General features: G+C 36.9%; 3 protein-coding genes across 3 annotated transcripts; all 3 read left to right on the forward strand.

The window, feature by feature from the left end:
* Positions 1-102: 102 nt before the first annotated feature.
* LOC142223717 (uncharacterized) lies at positions 103-1,149 on the forward strand. The gene is made up of 2 exons (XM_075293567.1): positions 103-398; positions 490-1,149. Exons 1-2 carry the CDS (start codon positions 350-352, stop codon positions 639-641), a joined length of 201 nt encoding a protein of 66 aa, XP_075149682.1. The 5' UTR covers positions 103-349; the 3' UTR covers positions 642-1,149.
* Positions 1,150-1,931: 782 nt separating this feature from the next.
* Positions 1,932-7,913, forward strand: LOC142226001 (uncharacterized). The gene is made up of 2 exons (XM_075295860.1): positions 1,932-2,089; positions 2,142-7,913. Exon 2 carries the CDS (start codon positions 2,413-2,415, stop codon positions 7,693-7,695), a length of 5,283 nt encoding a protein of 1,760 aa, XP_075151975.1. The 5' UTR covers positions 1,932-2,089; positions 2,142-2,412; the 3' UTR covers positions 7,696-7,913.
* Positions 7,914-19,238: 11,325 nt separating this feature from the next.
* On the forward strand, positions 19,239-19,888 carry LOC142223718 (putative ATP-dependent RNA helicase DDX43). The gene is made up of 2 exons (XM_075293568.1): positions 19,239-19,378; positions 19,461-19,888. The coding sequence occupies exons 1-2, from the start codon at positions 19,258-19,260 to the stop codon at positions 19,760-19,762; spliced, it is 423 nt and encodes a 140-aa protein (XP_075149683.1). The 5' UTR covers positions 19,239-19,257; the 3' UTR covers positions 19,763-19,888.
* Positions 19,889-25,689: the final 5,801 nt, after the last annotated feature.

The following is a 25,689-nucleotide window of genomic DNA, read 5'->3' on the forward strand; positions in this document are numbered from 1 at the left end:
ACCTTTAGACCACATTGAGAATGTTTCTTAATGTGAAGGTTCAATTATTTTCAATAAAAATGCATTCATGAAGAAAACATGGTAAAAATGAAATTCGAAAGTTGTGGCAACTCCGGTGGATTGGTTTGTTGTCGTTCAAAATTTAGAATAATAAAATAATTTTATTTATTATTTTATTAAAAATGAAGATCTCACGGTACAGCACAAACAGAAATGGTAAACATATTAGTGTTTTTATTGTTCGCTATGTTGTACATCAAAATATTCCACAGCCATAGCGTTTTGGCGCCAAAACGTGAATTGACATGCAAATTGAGAAAGAAGGGAACAACAGAATTCATTCAGGAATATGATTTATGGAGAAGGCAATCGCCGTGAACAAATTGGATGTGTTGGAGGTAGTATGGAAATTATTATCTGCACTCCTGATCGTTTAAATTGTACAAGCGAATGTTATTGACACAGCCACTATTACTTATCCATTTTTAGATGAAGCTCATCGTATTTTGGATATGGGTTATGACCCTCAGATTCGGAAGATATCATTGGATATACGGCCCGATAAACAACCTGTAATGACAAGTGCTAGGAGTCCGACATTTTACCGACGGTTATTTGAACAATCCCATACCGGTGCGTGATGTATCATTGGATTTGGTCGAGCAAACAATCGAAATTGTTGAAAAGAATGAAAAATTCTATTTCGCTATTGCAGATATTATCTCTGGTGAAGTAAACAATCTTATAGCAACTGATATCGCCTCATGTGACCTGGTCATAGAAGATGTAACCCATGTCATCAATTTCCAGTTCCGAAATATCGAAGAATACAGTAACAGTGCTATATTTAGTTATAGAACTCGACCCGATTGGGGCATAGCATCGGAATTAATTCCTATACCTGAAGAAGCTGGTCAGGATATACCATCTGACTCCCGACCATGGCTGAACCTTTTGCTAAAACCAAAGAACGCTGTGCTGAAGAAGCACATAAATTTAATCGAACGCAATGTGGTAGAGTAGGCGTTAGTTATGGCGGTCGTAGTGGTAGTAAATAACATGGAAAATCTTCCAAACGACCTATGAATTAGCACAAACATTTTTATTGATTCCATAAAAATCTATTACATATTCATTAGTAACGTTAAAGGTGATTTTTTATTAAAATATGTATGTAGTAACATTTTTGCTGTTAAAGGTGGGTACTATGTTCGAGTTGAAAATCATTTTATTTTCTCGATTACTTTTTCTAAAATAATCAAAATTGTAAATGAAAACAAACATAATTCTGCTAAAGCTTGACGAAATCTCGATAAAAAATAAAATGCGCATCAATTAAATTTAATTATCTTCTTCAAATTAAACTATTTTAATGAAGTAACCACGAAAATTTCAACGGGAAAACCGAACATAGTACAGACCTTAAAATGAAAGTTTTAGATTTGTATAAACAAATGTAAAGAGAATCTCCTTCCATTCGAGTTTATGAATTAAAACTAAACAAAATTTCTTTATGTTACTTTTTTAATTTAATTTATATACTTTTTTAATTGGACATAAAAAAATACTTGATTAAAAAATTAATTGATTTCATAAGAAAATTTCAATTAATTTTTTAATTGATTCAATTAAAAATTTAATTGACTGTGTTTTAAAAAATTGATTGATTAATTACATTTTTAATAGTTTGTTGACTTAAAGATTTTGTCTTCCAATTTTTTGACAAAAGGTTAAGGTTAAATAAAACTCAAATAAAAACATCTGGAGTTTTTTCATTCCAGATTAAAACCAAATATATATTTTAATAAAATTAAAAATATTTAAAATATTTTAATAATAATAAATGAATTGAATTTATAAGTTAAAATCATATTGTTGTTTTTTACCCACCTTCATCTATGTAGTGAAAAAATGGATTCTGAGATATGTCAGTATCGGCGACTAAAGTGCTTGTCGTGAAATGAGTTGTAAACACTGTAATTTGTCAACTGTCAACTGATGTAATGGAAGTGATCATTTTAAGAGTAATCATTAATGTTCTCACAAGCAGATTGTGCCTTGAGTTTGAAGGAGTGTGTTAACCGACTAAGTAAATATTCTGTTTTAATTAAGAAATAAATGTAATGTATTTGTATTTATAGAGAATAAACCAAGCCTAAAGTACTCGCCGTCCATTTGTTTTTTCTTGTTGGTAAACGACTCGAAGGTGACAAACTTTATTCTTTAATCGACTCGCCAACAACGTTGCATATATTCAGCCGCCATTTATTGGACGAAGTAGGAGACATTGTGCAACGCCTTTACTGCCGCCAATCAACATCATATTCTGCCAACGTCACTACAGCGCAGACAGTAAAAACAGTTAGAATTGAATAATATACATATATCAAGGGCATCAATACTTATGTATGTATGAACGATTCTACGACCGTTAGAAGAAGCGAAAGGAAAAATAAAGGCATTCCACCAGCCAGACTAATGGACATGGAACAACAGCAAATAGTAAATTCAAAGCCCAATACGCCAAAGAATGGAGCTCAAAATCAGAACTCTAATACACCACAAAAAGGACCACAGGTAGATGTATCAAAGCAAATAATGGAAATGCAGAGGGAGTTTCAGCGGCAGATGACAGCACTACATAACTTGATTGTGGCAAATAATAATCAGACGAAAAGCTCGATTAATGAGCTAAGGCAGGAATTCCACGCAGCTCAAACCGCAAATTCCACATCCGAAAATATGCAGCCACAAAACAATGCTGGAGAAGAACGCATCCCAGGTGAGTCCAATACCAATTGTTCATTCCACAGCCAATGCAGTCACCCTATCGCAGCAAAGAAAATATACCCCTTACCAAAGTTTGAAGGCCATCCCGAAACCTGGCAAATATTTTATGAGGATTTTAGAGCCACGACAGCTGAATTTGAGTATACAGACCTGCAAAATATCATTCGTATACGGGAAGCAATACAGGGTGCAGCGCGCGAAACGGTTGAGTCACTGCTGTCCAGTTCAAAGAATGTGAAAGCTATAATTGAAGTATTAAAAGAAACATACGGCCGCCCCGAAGTATTAATCAAAAGCCAAATTCAGAAAGTCAGAATGTGCCAGCCAGTATTAGAAGGAAGATTAGATCAGATAGTAACATTTGCAAACAAAGTAAATAATATGGCAATGTTTTTGAAATCAGTTGAAGGCAATCATCACTTGTCAAACCCCTCATTGCTAAGCGAATTAGTGTCTAAACTACCACCAAGTAAACAAATGCAATGGGCTGAGAAATGTTTTACTATGACGACTGCACCCACAATTCTGGATTTTAGTGAATGGCTAAACTGTATGAGAAGACTTGCTAATATGGTATCAGATGCATTACCGAGCACTTCAACAGAAGCAGCTGGTAGACGGCAACAATTTAATTCTGCTCAAAAGGGAAATAAGTATGCAATGGTTAGTGTATCCGAAAAGAAATGTTTGATCTGCCAAGGTGGCTGTAGGTATCTACACGAGTGCGATTTGTTCCAAGGTGTGAATGTCGATGAAAGGTGGAAAAAAGTGAAGGAGCTACGGCTATGTTTCTGTTGTTTAAAACCATACCATCAAGTAAATTCGTGCTTCGCAAAAAATGTTTGTGGTATAAACCAATGCACTCGCAAACATAACCGCCTATTGCATAAAGATGAAATAAACCAAACTGAGGAAAATGTGCACTGCCCCGACGAAAGAGTGAGTTGCCACGTCGACAAACGTAATGTGGATGTATTATTCCAGATCATCCCTATTAAATTATACCACCAGGAAAAAGAAGTTTCGATATACGCTTTCATAGACGATGGAGCAAATGCAACTATGCTGGACTGGGAAGTAGCGCGACAATTAGGTATGAAGGGAAAACCCGATACACTCAAATTGCAGTGGCTTAATAGCAAGTCTATATCAGAAAGAACTGAAGTCATTGATATAGTAGTCAGCCCACATGATAACACAAACGAAAAATATAACATGAGAAAAGTATATCTCATAAATAATTTGGAATTACCCACACAGAGCATTTTGAAACGCCAGCTGGCGGAAAAGTATTCCACTTTAAAAAATATGCCAATTATTGATTACGTTGCTGCAAAACCCAAAATGATAATTAGTATTGCGCATGCATATTTAACAGTACCTACAGAGATTCCAACAAATACAGGTAGTGGACCATTCGTTATAAAATGTAAACTCGGGGTTGTAGTATATGGTCCACTGGAAGAGACAAACAAAAATACTAAAATGATTTGTTGTACTAATGCAATAGAGTCGAACACATCTGACGATCAAATGAAAGAAATGATGGAGAAGTACTTCGAAGTAGAATCCTGTGGTGTAAAATTAAATACTAAACCCGTCGTTCCAAAATACCATGAAAGGGCCATAGAAATTATGCATGCTACAACAAAATATGTGGGTGATCGGTACGAGTGTGGTTTGTTATGGAAATTCGATAACATAGACTTCCCTTCGAGTTACCAGATGGCACTGAATCGATATGACATTCTTCAAAAGAAATTTAAGAAAGATAAAGCCTTTGAGGAAGAGTATACTGAAAGGATGGACGATTTGTTTAGAAAAGGATATGCGAAACGGCTATCTAGCGTCGAGACACAAATTTCGCCAAAAACATTCTTTTTACCACACTTTGCTGTCAGAAATCCCAATAAAGGCAAAATTCGGATAGTCTTTGATGCAGCAGCCAAAGCTCATGGTATATCGTTGAACGACAGATTGTTGACTGGACCCAATCTAAACAACTCGCTCATATCAGTATTGTATAAATTTAGAGAATTTCCAGTTGCGGTATGCGGCGATATACGTGAAATGTTTTTACAAGTTGCAATTAGAGGTGAAGACATAAATGCCCAGAGATTTTTGTGGAAAAGTGAAAAGGATAAAAATACGGTACAGCAATGTGTCATGAAAAGATTGATTTTTGGGGCCGCATGTTCACCTACAATTGCTCAGCACATTAAAAACGAAAATGCCAAAAGATTTTGCTGCGGAAACACTCGTGTCATGAGCGCCATTATAGATCGCCACTACGTGGACGACTACGTGGACTGTTTCCCATCCGTTTCTGAAGCTATAGCGATCGTCAAAGAAGTCCAAAATATTCATAAACAAGCAGGTTTCGAATTATGCAAAATAGTCTCCAATTCCGAACAGGTCATGCAAAACTTTGAAGAGTCGCCAGTCGCTATGGTGGACGTATCAGCCGACAAAGTTGAAAGAATACTGGGCCTGCAATGGAATCCTTCCACTGACGAGTTCATCTTTATTTTGAAATACCATCGTGTGGCTAGTGATGTAGTTGAACTAAGGAGGAAACCGACCAAAAGAGAAGCATTGAGCATTGTTATGTCTACGTTCGATCCATTTGGATTTGTGGCTAATATCACGGTGACGGGAAAAATATTCATGCAGTCATTATGGAGGCTTGGTATGGGGTGGGATGATTATCTCCCTGATGAGCTGTATGATAGGTGGATTATTTGGTGGCGTGAAATGAAAAAGGTAAAGGACTTTAGAATACCAAGATGCTACTGTCATGATTTTAATAATACTTTTAAAGAATTACATATATTTAGCGATGCTAGCGAACTAGCGATGGCTGTGGTCGCATATTGGCGTATAAAGAGAAATGATGAATACAATGTATTGTTTATTTGTGGAAAGACATTTGTTGCCCCAACTAAATACAAATCCGTTCCTCGTTTAGAGCTGCAAGCAGCAGTGTTCGCTGTGCGCCTTAAATATCATATATTTGAATCTCAAAATAGGAAAGTAACACGGGTTCAATACTGGACAGATTCTAATACTGTACTAAGGTGGATCCAGTCGGATGCCAGGAAATATAAACAATATGTTGCGAACCGTGTAGGTGAAATATTGGAGGGTTCTGTGGCAGATGAATGGAAATGGGTACCAGGCACAATGAATCCAGCCGATGACGCCACTCGGCCGTTGAAGACTTATAATCCTGAAAATCGTTGGAAAAATGGACCCTCCTTTCTACTAGAACCAGAAAATACTTGGCCAATTATGGAAATAGTCAACAATGAGTATGATTCTTCAGAGTTGAGATCAAAGTACTATGTGCTGACTGCAGTCGCCAAGAACGGTCCAATTGTTGATTTCTCCCGGTTCTCCAACTTTAGGAGACTCAAAAGAGCTATGGCATGGGCCCTTCGGTTCATTAATAATGCTAATGTTTCGAAGACAAAGATAAGAGGCGACCTCAATATTGAAGAAGAGAGTTGGGCTGAAAAGATATTATGTCGTCTAGTCCAGATGTCATCTTTCCACCAGGAATACAAATGCCTGGAAAAGAAATTGCTAGTTGACAGATCAAGTGATATAAAATCTTTATGCCCATTTCTAGATGAAGAAGGGTTAATGCGTGTGCAAGGGCGGTTGGATAATGCAGTCACGATGACTTATGAAGCTCGAAAGCCATGTATCCTTCCCAAAAACCACAACTTCACCGATATTGTGATAAAATGGTATCACTGCCAATTTCACCATGGAAACACCAGTACGGTAATTAATGAGATTAGGCAAAAGTATTGGGTTCCAGCCCTTAGGTCGGCCGTTAATAAGGTAACATCGAAATGCACCAAATGTAAGATTAGAAAGGCGGCGCCACAACAGCCAATAATGGGCCAACTTCCTGTGGATCGGGTAACACCATACATACGGCCTTTTACCTACGTGGGCTTGGACTATTTTGGGCCCGTAGATGTTACAATCAGGCGGCAACGTGAGAAGAGATGGGTTGCATTGTTCACATGCTTAACAATCAGAGCAGTGCACTTAGAAATAGCTACGGATCTCTCTAGTGACGCCTGCATACTATGTATCAGAAATTTCATTAATAGAAGAGGGGTACCTATACAAATCCGTAGCGATAACGGTACTAACTTTGTCGGACTTACTAAGGAGTTATCAGGTGAGGTGGGGTTTCTAGACCATGGAGTTATGCAGTCTAAACTTGTGCCATTAGGAATAAAATGGAAATTCAATACGCCATCCAATCCGTCGGCAGGAGGTTCATGGGAACGCTTAGTGCAGTCAGTAAAACGATCTCTAGGGGTCGTATTGAAAGAACATGCACCCCGTATAGACACACTATATTCCCTCCTCGTGGAAACTGAAAACATTATTAATTCGAGGCCGTTGACGCACCTACCTGTTACTCCAGATGAGCCAGAACCAATAACTCCTAACCATTTTCTCCTTGGATGTAGCAGCTCGACGCAAACTCCGGGAGAATATGATCATCGAGCCTGTTCCTCTCGGAAACAATGGAGATTGTTACAGAATTTTAAAAATGGATTGTGGAAGCGCTGGATTAAGGAGTATCTCCCAGAGTTGACAAGGCGATCTAAATGGTTTCGTCCAGCCAAACCCATTCATATTGGCTGCCTCGTACTTCTCTGCGATGATAATGAGCCTAGGTCGAAGTGGAGGAGAGGTCGTGTGGTCCACCTTATTCATGGAAAGGACGGGGTCGCTAGATCGGCCGAAATTCGCACGGCCAACGGAGTCCTCAGGAGGCCAGTAAACAAGTTAGCTGTATTAGACGTGGAAGAAAGTGGTGAATCTCAACCTACGGTATCGACTCACGGGGGAGAGGATGTCAGTATCGGCGACTAAAGTGCTTGTCGTGAAATGAGTTGTAAACACTGTAATTTGTCAACTGTCAACTGATGTAATGGAAGTGATCATTTTAAGAGTAATCATTAATGTTCTCACAAGCAGATTGTGCCTTGAGTTTGAAGGAGTGTGTTAACCGACTAAGTAAATATTCTGTTTTAATTAAGAAATAAATGTAATGTATTTGTATTTATAGAGAATAAACCAAGCCTAAAGTACTCGCCGTCCATTTGTTTTTTCTTGTTGGTAAACGACTCGAAGGTGACAGATATCTTCATCCAAAAATATTTGAAATTAATTTCACGACGGCTACAATTTGGTAATTGGATTCATGATTTTTGTAATAAGTTGAAAATCAAATACAAAAATAATTGAAATCACAATTGGAAATTGATGACATGGGTTATATCGTCTATGGCCAGGGCACGTGAGGCAGTTGCTATAAGATTTTTTTCTTCATCAGATGTAATATCTGCAATAGCGATTACATTTTTTCCACTAAGGGTTAGTAGATAGATTCTATCATAGAAGCTAGGAAGGATCTTCGTTCAAAATTCTGGTTATGGGACATCAAAGTGGAAGTCATTACCTACATTTTGATGTACGCCATGTGCTCCAACAGTGTTTTTGAACGAGGATATCCCTGATTCCAAGTTTTCCACTGGGGGGGCAGAATATAGATTCTACCATGGAAGCCAAGAACGGACTTCGTTCAAAATTCCGCTAATGGGACATCAAAGTGGAGGTCATTACCCACATTTTGATGTATGCCATGAGTTCCAACAGTGTTTTTGGACGAAGATATCCCTGATTCCAAGTTTTCCATTGGGGACAGAACATAGATTCTACCATGGAAGCCAAGAACGGACTTCGTTCAAAATTTCGCTAATGGGACATCAAAGTGGAGGTCATTACCCACATTTTGATGTATGTCATGTGTTCCAACAGTGTTTTTGAACGAAGATATCTCTGATTCCAAGTTTTCCACTGCCCGGGTAGAACATAAATTTTACCATGGAAGCCAGGAACGCACTTCGTTCAAAATTTCGCTAATGGGACATCAAAGTGGAGGTCATTACCTACATTTTGATGTACGCCATGTGCTCCAACAGTGTTTTTGAACGAGGCTATCCCTGATTCCAAGTTTTCCACTGGGGGTGGGGGCAGAATATAGATTCTACCATGGAAGCCAGGAACGAACATCGTTCAAAATTCCGCTAATGGGACATCAAAGTGGAGGTCAATACCTACATTTTGATGTATGCCATGAGTTCCAACAGTGTTTTTGGACGAAGATATCCCTGATTCCAAGTTTTCCACTGGGGGCAGAACATAGATTCTACCATGGAAGCCAAGAACGGACTTCGTTCAAAATTTCGCTAATGGGACATCAAAGTGGAGGTCATTACCCACATTTTGATGTATGTCATGTGTTCCAACAGTGTTTTTGAACGAAGATATCTCTGATTCCAAGTTTTCCACTGCCCGGGTAGAACATAAATTTTACCATGGAAGGCAGGAACGGACTTCGTTCAAAATTTCGCTAATGGGACATCAAAGTGGAGGTCATTACCTACATTTTGATGTATGTCATGAGTTCCAACAGTGTTTTTGAACGAAGATATCCCTGATTCCAAGTTTTCCACTGGGGGCAGAACATAAATTTTATCATGGAAGGCAGGAACGGCCTTCGTTCAAAATTCCGCTAATGGTACATGAAAGTAGAGGTCATTACCTACATTTTGATGTATGTCATGTGTTCCAACAGTGTTTTTTAACGAAGATATCCCTGATTCCAAGTTTTCCACTGGGTTGGGCAGAACATAAATTTTATCATGGAAGGCAGGAACGGACTTCGTTCAAAATTTCGCTAATGGGACATCAAAGCGGAGGTCATTACCTACATTTTGATGTATGTCATGAGTTCCAACAGTGTTTTTGAACGAAGATATCCCTGATTCCAAGTTTTCCACTGGGTTGGGCAGAACATAGATTCTACCATGGAAGGCAGGAACGGACTTCGTTCAAAATTTCGCTAATGGTACATCAAAGTGGAGGTCATTACCTACATTTTGATGTATGTCATGAGTTCCAACAGTGTTTTTGAACGAAGATATCCCTGATTCCAAGTTTTCCACTGGGTTGGGCAGAACATAGATTCTACCATGGAAGGCAGGAACGGACTTCGTTCAAAATTTCGCTAATGGTACATCAAAGTGGAGGTCATTACCTACATTTTGATGTATGTCATGAGTTCCAACAGTGTTTTTGAACGAAGATATCCCTGATTCCAAGTTTTCCACTGGGTTGGGCAGAACATAGATTCTACCATGGAAGGCAGGAACGGACTTCGTTCAAAATGTCGCTAATGGTACATCAAAGTGGAGGTCATTACCTACATTTTGATGTATGTCATGAGTTCCAACAGTGTTTTTGAACGAAGATATCCCTGATTCCAAGTTTTCCATTGGGGACAGAACATAGATTCTACCATGGAAGCCAAGAACGGACTTCGTTCAAAATTCCGCTATTGGGACATCAAAGTGGAGGTCATTACCTACATTTTGATGTATGTCATGAGTTCCAACAGTGTTTTTGAACGAAGATATCCCTGATTCCAAGTTTTCCACTGGGTTGGGCAGAACATAGATTCTACCATGGAAGGCAGGAACGGACTTCGTTCAAAATTTCGCTAATGGTACATCAAAGTGGAGGTCATTACCTACATTTTGATGTATGTCATGAGTTCCAGCAGTGTTTTTGAACGAAGATATCCCTGATTCCAAGTTTTCCACTGGGTTGGGCAGAACATAGATTCTACCATGGAAGGCAGGAACGGACTTCGTTCAAAATTTCGCTAATGGTACATCAAAGTGGAGGTCATTACCTACATTTTGATGTATGTCATGAGTTCCAACAGTGTTTTTGAACGAAGATATCCCTGATTCCAAGTTTTCCACTGGGTTGGGCAGAACATAGATTCTACCATGGAAGGCAGGAACGGACTTCGTTCAAAATTTCGCTAATGGTACATCAAAGTGGAGGTCATTACCTACATTTTGATGTATGTCATGAGTTCCAACAGTGTTTTTGAACGAAGATATCCCTGATTCCAAGTTTTCCATTGGGGACAGAACATAGATTCTACCATGGAAGCCAAGAACGGACTTCGTTCAAAATTCCGCTATTGGGACATCAAAGTGGAGGTCATTACCTACATTTTGATGTATGTCATGAGTTCCAACAGTGTTTTTGAACGAAGATATCCCTGATTCCAAGTTTTCCACTGGGTTGGGCAGAACATAGATTCTACCATGGAAGGCAGGAACGGACTTCGTTCAAAATTTCGCTAATGGTACATCAAAGTGGAGGTCATTACCTACATTTTGATGTATGTCATGAGTTCCAACAGTGTTTTTGAACGAAGATATCCCTGATTCCAAGTTTTCCACTGGGTTGGGCAGAACATAGATTCTACCATGGAAGGCAGGAACGGACTTCGTTCAAAATTTCGCTAATGGTACATCAAAGTGGAGGTCATTACCTACATGTTGATGTATGTCATGAGTTCCAACAGTGTTTTTGAACGAAGATATATCTGATTCCAAATTTTCCACAGGGTTGGGCAGAACATAAATTTTATCATGGAAGGCAGGAACGGACTTCGTTCAAAATTTCGCTAATGGGACATCAAAGTGGTGGTCATTACCTACATTTTGATGTATGTCATGAGTTCCAACAGTGTTTTTGAACGAATATATCCCTGATTCCAAGTTTTCCACTGGGGCGCAGAACATAGATTCTACCATGGAAGGCAGGAACGGACTTCGTTCAAAATTTCGCTAATGGTACATCAAAGTGGAGGTCATTACCTACATTTTGATGTATGTCGTGTGTTCCAACAGTGTTTTTTAACGAAGATATCCCTGATTCTAAGTTTTCCACTGGGGGGCAGAACATAAATTCTACCATAGAAGTCAGAAACGGACTCCGTTCAAAATTCTGCTTACGGCACATCAAAGTGGAAGTCTGTACCTACATTTTGATGTACGCCATGTGCTCCAAGAGTGTTTTTGGACGAAGATATCCCGGTTTCCATTTTTGACACCTTTAGATCACATTGAGAATGTTTCTTAATGTGAAGGTTCAATTATTTTCAATAAAAATGCATTCATGAAGAAAACATGGTAAAAATGAAATTCGAAAGTTGTGGCAACTCCGGTGGATTGGTTTGTTGTCGTTCAAAATTTAGAATAATAAAATAATTTTATTTATTATTTTATTAAAAATGAAGATCTCACGGTACAGCACAAACAGAAATGGTAAACATATTAGTGTTTTTATTGTTCGCTATGTTGTACATCAAAATATTCCACAGCCATAGCGTTTTGGCGCCAAAACGTGAATTGACATGCAAATTGAGAAAGAAGGGAACAACAGAATTCATTCAGGAATATGATTTATGGAGAAGGCAATCGCCGTGAACAAATTGGATGTGTTGGAGGTAGTATGGAAATTATTATCTGCACTCCTGATCGTTTAAATTGTACAAGCGAATGTTATTGACACAGCCACTATTACTTATCCATTTTTAGATGAAGCTCATCGTATTTTGGATATGGGTTTTGACCCTCAGATTCGGAAGATATCATTGGATATACGGCCCGATAAACAACCTGTAATGACAAGTGCTAGGAGTCCGACATTTTACCGACGGTTATTTGAACAATCCCATACCGGTGCGTGATGTATCATTGGATTTGGTCGAGCAAACAATCGAAATTGTTGAAAAGAATGAAAAATTCTATTTCGCTATTGCAGATATTATCTCTGGTGAAGTAAACAATCTTATAGCAACTGATATCGCCTCATGTGACCTGGTCATAGAAGATGTAACCCATGTCATCAATTTCCAGTTCCGAAATATCGAAGAATACAGTAACAGTGCTATATTTAGTTATAGAACTCGACCCGATTGGGGCATAGCATCGGAATTAATTCCTATACCTGAAGAAGCTGGTCAGGATATACCATCTGACTCCCGACCATGGCTGAACCTTTTGCTAAAACCAAAGAACGCTGTGCTGAAGAAGCACAAAATTAATCGAACGCAATGTGGTAGAGTAGGCGTTAGTTATGGCGGTCGTAGTGGTAGTAAATAACATGGAAAATCTTCCAAACGACCTATGAATTAGCACAAACATTTTTATTGATTCCATAAAAATCTATTACATATTCATTAGTAACGTTAAAGGTGATTTTTTATTAAAATATGTATGTAGTAACATTTTTGCTGTTAAAGGTGGGTACTATGTTCGAGTTTAAAATTATTTTATTTTCTCGATTACTTTTTCTAAAATAATCAAAATTGTAAATGAAAACAAACATAATTCTGCTAAAGCTTGACGAAATCTCGATAAAAAAATAAAATGCGCATCAATTAAATTTAATTATCTTCTTCAAATTAAACTATTTTAATGAAGTAACCACGACGGGAAACGGGAAAACCGAACATAGTACAGACCTTAAAATGAAAGTTTTAGATTTGTATAAACAAATGTAAAGAGAATCTCATTCCATTCGAGTTTATGAATTAAAACTAAACAAAATTTCTATATGTTACTTTTTTAATTTAATTTATATACTTTTTTAATTGGACATAAAAAAATACTTGATTAAAAAATTAATTGATTTCATAAGAAAATTTCAATTAATTTTTTAATTGATTCAATTAAAAATTTAGTTGACTGTTTTAAATTTGATTAAAAAATTGATTGATTAATTACATTTTTAATAGTTTGTTGACTTAAAGATTTTGTCTTCCAATTTTTTGATAAAAGGTTAAGGTTAAATAAAACTCAAATAAAAACATCTGGAGTTTTTTCATTCCAGATTAAAACCAAATATATATTTTAACAAAATTAAAAATTTTTAAAATATTTTAATAATAATAAATGAATTGAATTTATAAGTTAAAATCATATTGTTTTTTTACCCACCTTCATCTATGTAGTGAAAAAAATGGATTCTGAGATATCTTCATCCAAAAATATTTGAAATTAATTTCACGACGGCTACAATTTGGTAATTGGATTCATGATTTTTGTAATAAGTTGAAAATCAAATACAAAAATAATTGAAATCACAATTGGAAATTGATGACATGGGTTATATCGTCTATGGCCAGGGCACGTGAGACAGTTGCTATAAAATTTTTTTCTTCACCGGATGTAATATCTGCAATAGCGATTACATTTTTTCCACTAAGGGTTAGTAGATAGATTCTATCATGGAAGCTAGGAAGGATCTTCGTTCAAAATTCTGGTTATGGGACATCAAAGTGGAAGTCATTACCTACATTTTGATGTACGCCATGTGCTCCAACAGTGTTTTTGAACGAGGATATCCCTGATTCCAAGTTTTCCACTGGGGGTGGGGGGCAGAATATAGATTCTACCATGGAAGCCAGGAACGGACATCGTTCAAAATTCCGCTAATGGGACATCAAAGTGGAGGTCAATACCTACATTTTGATGTATGCTATGAGTTCCAACAGTGTTTTTGGACGAAGATATCCCTGATTCCAAGTTTTCCACTGGGTTGGGCAGAACATAGATTCTACCATGGAAGGCAGGAACGGACTTCGTTCAAAATTTCGCTAATGGTACATCAAAGTGGAGGTCATTACCTACATTTTGATGTATGTCATGAGTTCCAGCAGTGTTTTTGAACGAAGATATCCCTGATTCCAAGTTTTCCACTGGGTTGGGCAGAACATAGATTCTACCATGGAAGGCAGGAACGGACTTCGTTCAAAATTTCGCTAATGGTACATCAAAGTGGAGGTCATTACCTACATTTTGATGTATGTCATGAGTTCCAACAGTGTTTTTGAACGAAGATATCCCTGATTCCAAGTTTTCCACTGGGTTGGGCAGAACATAGATTCTACCATGGAAGGCAGGAACGGACTTCGTTCAAAATTTCGCTAATGGTACATCAAAGTGGAGGTCATTACCTACATTTTGATGTATGTCATGAGTTCCAACAGTGTTTTTGAACGAAGATATCCCTGATTCCAAGTTTTCCATTGGGGACAGAACATAGATTCTACCATGGAAGCCAAGAACGGACTTCGTTCAAAATTCCGCTATTGGGACATCAAAGTGGAGGTCATTACCTACATTTTGATGTATGTCATGAGTTCCAACAGTGTTTTTGAACGAAGATATCCCTGATTCCAAGTTTTCCACTGGGTTGGGCAGAACATAGATTCTACCATGGAAGGCAGGAACGGACTTCGTTCAAAATTTCGCTAATGGTACATCAAAGTGGAGGTCATTACCTACATTTTGATGTATGTCATGAGTTCCAACAGTGTTTTTGAACGAAGATATCCCTGATTCCAAGTTTTCCACTGGGTTGGGCAGAACATAGATTCTACCATGGAAGGCAGGAACGGACTTCGTTCAAAATTTCGCTAATGGTACATCAAAGTGGAGGTCATTACCTACATGTTGATGTATGTCATGAGTTCCAACAGTGTTTTTGAACGAAGATATATCTGATTCCAAATTTTCCACAGGGTTGGGCAGAACATAAATTTTATCATGGAAGGCAGGAACGGACTTCGTTCAAAATTTCGCTAATGGGACATCAAAGTGGTGGTCATTACCTACATGTTGATGTATGTCGTGTGTTCCAACAGTGTTTTTTAACGAAGATATCCCTGATTCTAAGTTTTCCACTGGGGGGCAGAACATAAATTCTACCATAGAAGTCAGAAACGGACTCCGTTCAAAATTCTGCTTACGGCACATCAAAGTGGAAGTCTGTACCTACATTTTGATGTACGCCATGTGCTCCAAGAGTGTTTTTGGACGAAGATATCCCGGTTTCCATTTTTGACACCTTTAGATCACATTGAGAATGTTTCTTAATGTGAAGGTTCAATTATTTTCAATAAAAATGCATTCATGAAGAAAACATGGTAAAAATGAAATTCGAAAGTTGTGGCAACTCCGGTGGATTGGTTTGTTGTCGTTCAAAATTTAGAATAATAAAATAATTTTATTTATTATTTTATTAAAAATGAAGATCTCACGGTACAGCACAAACAGAAATGGTAAACATATTAGTGTTTTTATTGTTCGCTATGTTGTACATCAAAATATTCCACAGCCATAGCGTTTTGGCGCCAAAACGTGAATTGACATGCAAATTGAGAAAGAAGGGAACAACAGAATTCATTCAGGAATATGATTTATGGAGAAGGCAATCGCCGTGAACAAATTGGATGTGTTGGAGGTAGTATGGAAATTATTATCTGCACTCCTGATCGTTTAAATTGTACAAGCGAATGTTATTGACACAGCCACTATTACTTATCCATTTTTAGATGAAGCTCATCGTATTTTGGATATGGGTTTTGACCCTCAGATTCGGAAGATATCATTGGATATACGGCCCGATAAACAACCTGTAATGACAAGTGCTAGGAGTCCGACATTTTACCGACGGTTATTTGAACAATCCCATACCGGTGCGTGATGTATCATTGGATTTGGTCGAGCAAACAATCGAAATTGTTGAAAAGAATGAAAAATTCTATTTCGCTATTGCAGATATTATCTCTGGTGAAGTAAACAATCTTATAGCAACTGATATCGCCTCATGTGACCTGGTCATAGAAGATGTAACCCATGTCATCAATTTCCAGTTCCGAAATATCGAAGAATACAGTAACAGTGCTATATTTAGTTATAGAACTCGACCCGATTGGGGCATAGCATCGGAATTAATTCCTATACCTGAAGAAGCTGGTCAGGATATACCATCTGACTCCCGACCATGGCTGAACCTTTTGCTAAAACCAAAGAACGCTGTGCTGAAGAAGCACAAAATTAATCGAACGCAATGTGGTAGAGTAGGCGTTAGTTATGGCGGTCGTAGTGGTAGTAAATAACATGGAAAATCTTCCAAACGACCTATGAATTAGCACAAACATTTTTATTGATTCCATAAAAATCTATTACATATTCATTAGTAACGTTAAAGGTGATTTTTTATTAAAATATGTATGTAGTAACATTTTTGCTGTTAAAGGTGGGTACTATGTTCGAGTTTAAAATTATTTTATTTTCTCGATTACTTTTTCTAAAATAATCAAAATTGTAAATGAAAACAAACATAATTCTGCTAAAGCTTGACGAAATCTCGATAAAAAAATAAAATGCGCATCAATTAAATTTAATTATCTTCTTCAAATTAAACTATTTTAATGAAGTAACCACGACGGGAAACGGGAAAACCGAACATAGTACAGACCTTAAAATGAAAGTTTTAGATTTGTATAAACAAATGTAAAGAGAATCTCATTCCATTCGAGTTTATGAATTAAAACTAAACAAAATTTCTATATGTTACTTTTTTAATTTAATTTATATACTTTTTTAATTGGACATAAAAAAATACTTGATTAAAAAATTAATTGATTTCATAAGAAAATTTCAATTAATTTTTTAATTGATTCAATTAAAAATTTAGTTGACTGTTTTAAATTTGATTAAAAAATTGATTGATTAATTACATTTTTAATAGTTTGTTGACTTAAAGATTTTGTCTTCCAATTTTTTGATAAAAGGTTAAGGTTAAATAAAACTCAAATAAAAACATCTGGAGTTTTTTCATTCCAGATTAAAACCAAATATATATTTTAACAAAATTAAAAATTTTTAAAATATTTTAATAATAATAAATGAATTGAATTTATAAGTTAAAATCATATTGTTTTTTTACCCACCTTCATCTATGTAGTGAAAAAAATGGATTCTGAGATATCTTCATCCAAAAATATTTGAAATTAATTTCACGACGGCTACAATTTGGTAATTGGATTCATGATTTTTGTAATAAGTTGAAAATCAAATACAAAAATAATTGAAATCACAATTGGAAATTGATGACATGGGTTATATCGTCTATGGCCAGGGCACGTGAGACAGTTGCTATAAAATTTTTTTCTTCACCGGATGTAATATCTGCAATAGCGATTACATTTTTTCCACTAAGGGTTAGTAGATAGATTCTATCATGGAAGCTAGGAAGGATCTTCGTTCAAAATTCTGGTTATGGGACATCAAAGTGGAAGTCATTACCTACATTTTGATGTACGCCATGTGCTCCAACAGTGTTTTTGAACGAGGATATCCCTGATTCCAAGTTTTCCACTGGGGGTGGGGGGCAGAATATAGATTCTACCATGGAAGCCAGGAACGGACATCGTTCAAAATTCCGCTAATGGGACATCAAAGTGGAGGTCAATACCTACATTTTGATGTATGCTATGAGTTCCAACAGTGTTTTTGGACGAAGATATCCCTGATTCCAAGTTTTCCATTGGGGACAGAACATAGATTCTACCATGGAAGCCAAGAACGGACTTCGTTCAAAATTCCGCTAATGGGACATCAAAGTGGAGGTCATTGCCCACATTTTGATGTATGTCATGTGTTCCAACAGTGTTTTTGAACGAAGATATCTCTGATTCCAAATTTTCCACAGGGTTGGGCAGAACATAAATTTTATCATGGAAGGCAGGAACGGACTTCGTTCAAAATTTCGCTAATGGGACATCAAAGTGGTGGTCATTACCTACATTTTGATGTATGTCATGAGTTCCAACAGTGTTTTTGAACGAATATATCCCTGATTCCAAGTTTTCCACTGGGGGGCAGAACATAGATTCTACCATGGAAGGCAGGAACGGACTTCGTTCAAAATTCCGCTAATGGGACATCAAAGTGGAGGTCATTACCTACATTTTGATGTATGTCATGTGTTCCAACAGTGTTTTTTAACGAAGATATCCCTGATTCTAAGTTTTCCACTGGGGGGCAGAACATAGATTCTACCATAGAAGTCAGAAACGGACTCCGTTCAAAATTCTGCTTACGGCACATCAAAGTGGAAGTCTTTACCTACATTTTGATGTACGCCATGTGCTCCAAGAGTGTTTTTGGACGAAGATATCCCGGTTTCCATTTTTGACACCTTTAGATCACATTGAGAATGTTTCTTAATGTGAAGGTTCAATTATTTTCAATAAAAATGCATTCATGAAGAAAACATGGTAAAAATGAAATTCGAAAGTTGTGGCAACTCCGGTGGATTGGTTTGTTGTCGTTCAAAATTTAGAATAATAAAATAATTTTATTTATAATTTTATTAAAAATGAAGATCTCACGGTACAGCACAAACAGAAATGGTAAACATATTAGTGTTTTTATTGTTCGCTATGTTGTACATCAAAATATTCCACAGCCATAGCGTTTTGGCGCCAAAACGTGAATTGACATGCAAATTGAGAAAGAAGGGAACAACAGAATTCATTCAGGAATATGATTTATGGAGAAGGCAATCGCCGTGAACAAATTGGATGTGTTGGAGGTAGTATGGAAATTATTATCTGCACTCCTGATCGTTTAAATTGTACAAGCGAATGTTATTGACACAGCCACTATTACTTATCCATTTTTAGATGAAGCTCATCGTATTTTGGATATGGGTTTTGACCCTCAGATTCCGAAGATATCATTGGATATACGGCCCGATAAACAACCTGTAATGACAAGTGCTAGGAGTCCGACATTTTACCGACGGTTATTTGAACAATCCCATACCGGTGCGTGATGTATCATTGGATTTGGTCGAGCAAACAATCGAAATTGTTGAAAAGAATGAAAAATTCTATTTCGCTATTGCAGATATTATCTCTGGTGAAGCAAACAATCTTATAGCAACTGATATCGCCTCATGTGACCTGGTCATAGAAGATATAACCCATGTCATCAATTTCCAGTTCCGAAATATCGAAGAATACAGTAACAGTGCTATATTTAGTTATAGAACTCGATCCGATTGGGGCATAGCATCGGAATTAATTCCTATACATGAAGAAGCTGGTCAGGATATACCATCTGACTCCCGACCATGGCTGAACCTCTTGCTGAAACCAAAGAACGCTGTGCTGAAGAAGCACATAATCGAACGCAATGTGGTAGAGTAGGCGTTAGTTATGGCGGTCGTAGTGGTAGTAACTAACATGGAAAATCTTCCAAACGACCTATGAATTAGCACAAACATTTTTATTGATTCCATAAAAATCTATTACATATTCATTAGTAACGTTAAAGGTGATTTTTTATTAAAATATGTATGTAGTAACATTTTTGCTGTTAAAGGTGGGTACTATGTTCGAGTTGGAAATCATTTTATTTTCTCGATAACTTTTTCTAAAATAATCAAAATTGTAAATGAAAACAAACATAATTCTGCTAAAGCTTGACGAAATCTCGATAAAAAATAAAATGCGCATCAATTAAATTTAATTATCTTCTTCAAATTAAACTATTTTAATGAAGTAACCACGAAAATTTCAACGGGAAAACCGAACATAGTACAGACCTTAAAATGAAAGTTTTAGATTTGTATAAACAAATGTAAAGAGAATCTCCTTCCATTCGAGTTTATGAATTAAAACTAAACAAAATTTCTTTATGTTACTTTTTTAATTTAATTTATATACTTTTTTAAATTGGACATAAAAAATACTTGATTATATAATTAATTGATTTCATAAGAAAATTTCAATTAATTTTTTTAATTGATTCAATTAAAAATTTAATTGACTGTGTTTTAAATTTGATTAAAAAATTGATTGATTAATTACATTTTTAATAGTTTGTTGACTTAAAGATTTTGTCTTCCAATTTTTTGACAAAAGGTTAAGGTTAAATAAAACTCAAATAAAAACATCTGGAGTTTTTTCATTCCAGATTAAAACCAAATATATATTTTAACAAAATTAAAAATGTTTAAAATATTTTAATAATAATAAATGAATTGAATTTATAAGTTAAAATCATATTGTTTTTTTACCCACCTTCATCTATGTAGTGAAAAAAATGGATTCTGAGATATCTTCATCCAAAAATATTTGAAATTAATTTCACGACGGCTACAATTTGGTAATTGGATTCATGATTTTTTGTAATAAGCTGAAAATCAAATACAAAAATAATTGAAATCACAATTGGAAATTGATGACATGGGTTATATCGTCTATGGCCAGGGCACGTGAGACAGTTGCTATAAGATTTTTTTCTTCACCAGATGTAATATCTGCAATAGCGATTACATTTTTTCCACTAAGGGTTAGTAGATAGATTTTATCATGGAAGCTAGGAAGGATCTTCGTTCAAAATTATGGTTATGGGACATCAAAGTGGAAGTCATTACCTACATTTTGATGTACGCCATGTGCTCCAACAGTGTTTTTGAACGAGGCTATCCCTGATTCCAAGTTTTCCACTGGGGGTGGGGGCAGAATATAGATTCTACCATGGAAGCCAGGAACGAACATCGTTCAAAATTCCGCTAATGGGACATCAAAGTGGAGGTCAATACCTACATTTTGATGTATGCCATGAGTTCCAACAGTGTTTTTGGACGAAGATATCCCTGATTCCAAGTTTTCCACTGGGGGCAGAACATAGATTCTACCATGGAAGCCAAGAACGGACTTCGTTCAAAATTTCGCTAATGGGACATCAAAGTGGAGGTCATTACCCACATTTTGATGTATGTTATGTGTTCCAACAGTGTTTTTGAACGAAGATATCTCTGATTCCAAGTTTTCCACTGCCCGGGTAGAACATAAATTTTACCATGGAAGCCAGGAACGCACTTCGTTCAAAATTTCGCTAATGGGACATCAAAGTGGAGGTCATTACCTACATTTTGATGTATGTCATGAGTTCCAACAGTGCTTTTGAACGAAGATATCCCTGATTCCAAGTTTTCCACTGGGGGCAGAACATAAATTTTATCATGGAAGGCAGGAACGGCCTTCGTTCAAAATTCCGCTAATGGTACATGAAAGTAGAGGTCATTACCTACATTTTGATGTATGTCATGTGTTCCAACAGTGTTTTTTAACGAAGATATCCCTGATTCCAAGTTTTCCACTGGGTTGGGCAGAACATAAATTTTATCATGGAAGGCAGGAACGGACTTCGTTCAAAATTTCGCTAATGGGACATCAAAGTGGAGGTCATTACCTACATTTTGATGTATGTCATGAGTTCCAACAGTGTTTTTGAACGAAGATATCCCTGATTCCAAGTTTTCCACTGGGTTGGGCAGAACATAGATTCTACCATGGAAGGCAGGAACGGACTTCGTTCAAAATTTCGCTAATGGTACATCAAAGTGGAGGTCATTACCTACATTTTGATGTATGTCATGAGTTCCAACAGTGTTTTTGAACGAAGATATCCCTGATTCCAAGTTTTCCACTGGGTTGGGCAGAACATAGATTCTACCATGGAAGGCAGGAACGGACTTCGTTCAAAATTTCGCTAATGGTACATCAAAGTGGAGGTCATTACCTACATTTTGATGTATGTCATGTGTTCCAACAGTGTTTTTGAACGAAGATATCCCTGATTCCAAGTTTTCCACTGGGTTGGGCAGAACATAGATTCTACCATGGAAGGCAGGAACGGACTTCGTTCAAAATTTCGCTAATGGTACATCAAAGTGGAGGTCATTACCTACATTTTGATGTATGTCATGAGTTCCAACAGTGTTTTTGAACGAAGATATCCCTGATTCCAAGTTTTCCATTGGGGACAGAACATAGATTCTACCATGGAAGCCAAGAACGGACTTCGTTCAAAATTCCGCTATTGGGACATCAAAGTGGAGGTCATTACCTACATTTTGATGTATGTCATGAGTTCCAACAGTGTTTTTGAACGAAGATATCCCTGATTCCAAGTTTTCCACTGGGTTGGGCAGAACATAGATTCTACCATGGAAGGCAGGAACGGACTTCGTTCAAAATTTCGCTAATGGTACATCAAAGTGGAGGTCATTACCTACATTTTGATGTATGTCATGAGTTCCAACAGTGTTTTTGAACGAAGATATCCCTGATTCCAAGTTTTCCACTGGGTTGGGCAGAACATAGATTCTACCATGGAAGGCAGGAACGGACTTCGTTCAAAATTTCGCTAATGGTACATCAAAGTGGAGGTCATTACCTACATTTTGATGTATGTCATGAGTTCCAACAGTGTTTTTGAACGAAGATATCCCTGATTCCAAGTTTTCCACTGGGGGGCAGAACATAGATTCTACCATGGAAGGCAGGAACGGACTTCGTTCAAAATTCCGCTAATGGTACATGAAAGTGGAGGTCATTACCTACATTTTGATGTATGTCATGAGTTCAAACAGTGTTTTTGAACGAAGATATCCCTGATTCCAAGTTTTCCACTGGGGGGCAGAACATAGATTCTACCATGGAAGCCAGGAACGGTCTTCGTTCACAATTTTGATGTATGTCATGTGTTCCAACAGTGTTTTTGAACGAAGATATCCCTGATTCCAAGTTTTCCACTGGGAGGCAGAACATAGATTCTACCATGGAAGGCAGGAACGGACTTCGTTCACAATTCCGCTAATGGGACATCAAAGTGGAGGTCATTACCCACATTTTTATGTATGTCATGTGTTCTAACAGTGTTTTTGAACGAAGATATATCTGATTCCAAGTTTTCCACAGGGTTGGGCAGAACATAAATTTTATCATGGAAGGCAGGAACGGACTTCGTTCAAAATTTCGCTAATGGGACATCAAAGTGGAGGTCATTACCTACATTTTGATGTATGTCATGAGTTCCAACAGTGTTTTTGAACGAAGATATCCCTGATTCCAAGTTTTCCACTGGGGGGCAGAACATAGATTCTACCATGGAAGGCAGGAACGGACTTCGTTCAAAATTCTGCTAATGGGATATCAAAGTGGAGGTCATTACCCACATTTTGATGTATGTCATGTGTTCCAACAGTGTTTTTGAACGAAGATATCCCTGATTCCAAGTTTTCCACTGGGGGGCAGAACATAGATTCTACCATGGAAGGCAGGAACGGACTTCGTTCAAAATTCCGCTAATGGGATATCAAAGTGGAGGTCATTAGCTACATTTTGATGTATGTCATGTGTTCCAACAGTGTTTTTTAACGAAGATATCCCTGATTCTAAATTTTCCACTGGGGGGGCAGAACATAGATTCTACCATAGAAGTCAGAAACGGACTCCGTTCAAAATTCTGCTTACGGCACATCAAAGTGGAAGTCATTACCTACATTTTGATGTACGCCATGTGCTCCAAGAGTGTTTTTGGACGAAGATATCCCGGTTTCCATTTTTGACACCTTTAGATCACATTGAGAATGTTTCTTAATGTGAAGGTTCAATTATTTTCAATAAAAATGCATTCATGAAGAAAACTTGGTAACAATGAAATTCGAAAGTTGTGGCAACTCCGGTGGATTGGTTTGTTGTCGTTCATAATTTAGAATAATAAAATAATTTTATTTATTATTTTATTAAAAATGAAGATCTCACGGTACAGCACAAACAGAAATGGTAAACATATTAGTGTTTTTATTGTTCGCTATGTTGTAAAGGGTGATTCTTTTGAGGTTAGGATTTTCATGCATTAGTATTTGACAGATCACGTGGGATTTCAGACCAGTGTTGCCTGGTTGGGGGTTTCCCCCCCAAATTTAGGGGTTTTTTACACGTTTAGGGGGATTTTTAGGGGTAACATTTATTTGGGGGGATTTTTGGGGGTAAACAAAATATCTTAGATCTTATAAAGTGGAGCAATTCTCAACAAAATTTGGAACAATTCTGGCATGAATTTTGAGAAAAAAAATAAGGGAAGTCAACCCATGTCCCTAAATACAAGCAAATATGCAATTCTTTTTTAAACGCATCTGTTGAAGGAACATTTTTAATATTTGATACAATTAAAAACAAGGTTTGGTTAGGTTAGGTGGCAGTCTGACGTATAAGGCTCACATAGACTATTCAGTCCGTTGTGATACCACATTGGTGAACTTCTCTCTTATCATTGCCCGATTCCATGTTAAGCTCAATGTAAAGGTACCTCCTTTTTATATGCACATTGCAGTGCAATCACTTAGAGAAGCTTTGAAACCCTCAGAAATGTCACCAGTATTACTGAGGTGGGATAATCCAGCGCTGAAAAACTTTTTGGTGTTCGGTTTCTGACAAGTGGTGTAATGATTTTATCTAATAACTTTTACTTACTTCAAAAGAATTTTTTTAGCATAAAAAAATTGTGTTCCTCAGAAAAAATCTTCTTTCAGTATATATATTTTTTAACGAAATTTTGGGTCTTTTTTTGTACTATTTACATACTTAAAAATTTTGGGGGTTTTTGAAAAAACTCTAGACCAATTTAGGGGTTTTTTCTTAAGTTTTGGGGGGAAGAATCAAAAATTACCTGGCAACACTGTTTCAGACATGGTGTCAAAGAGAAAGATGCTCAGTATGCTTTGACATTTCATCATGAATAGACTTACTAACGAGCAACGCTTGCAAATCATTGAATTTTATTACCAAAATCAGTGTTCGGTTCGAAATGTGTTTCGCGCTTTACGTCCGATTTATGGTCTACATAATCGACCAAGTGAGCAAACAATTAATGCGATTGTGACCAAGTTTCGCACTCATTTTACTTTATTGGACATTAAACCAACCACACGAATGCCTACAGTGCGTACAGAAGAGAATATTGCGTCTGTTTCTGAGAGTGTTGCTGAAGACCGTGAAATGTCGATTCGTCGCCGTTCGCAGCAATTGGGTTTGTGTTATTCGACCTCATGGAAGATTTTACGCGAAAATCTTGGTGTAAAACAGTATAAAATACAGCTCGTGCAAGAACTGAAGCCGAACGATCTGCCACAACGTCGAATTTTCAGTGAATGGGCCCTAGAAAAGTTGGCAGAAAATCCGCTTTTTTATCGACAAATTTTGTTCAGCAATGAGGCTCATTTCTGGTTGAATGGCTACGTAAATAAGGAAAATTGCCGCATTTGGAGTGAAGAGCAACC

This window comes from Haematobia irritans, chromosome 2 (assembly GCF_050003625.1).
Source record: "Haematobia irritans isolate KBUSLIRL chromosome 2, ASM5000362v1, whole genome shotgun sequence".
NCBI classification, from domain to species: Eukaryota; Metazoa; Arthropoda; class Insecta; order Diptera; family Muscidae; genus Haematobia; species Haematobia irritans.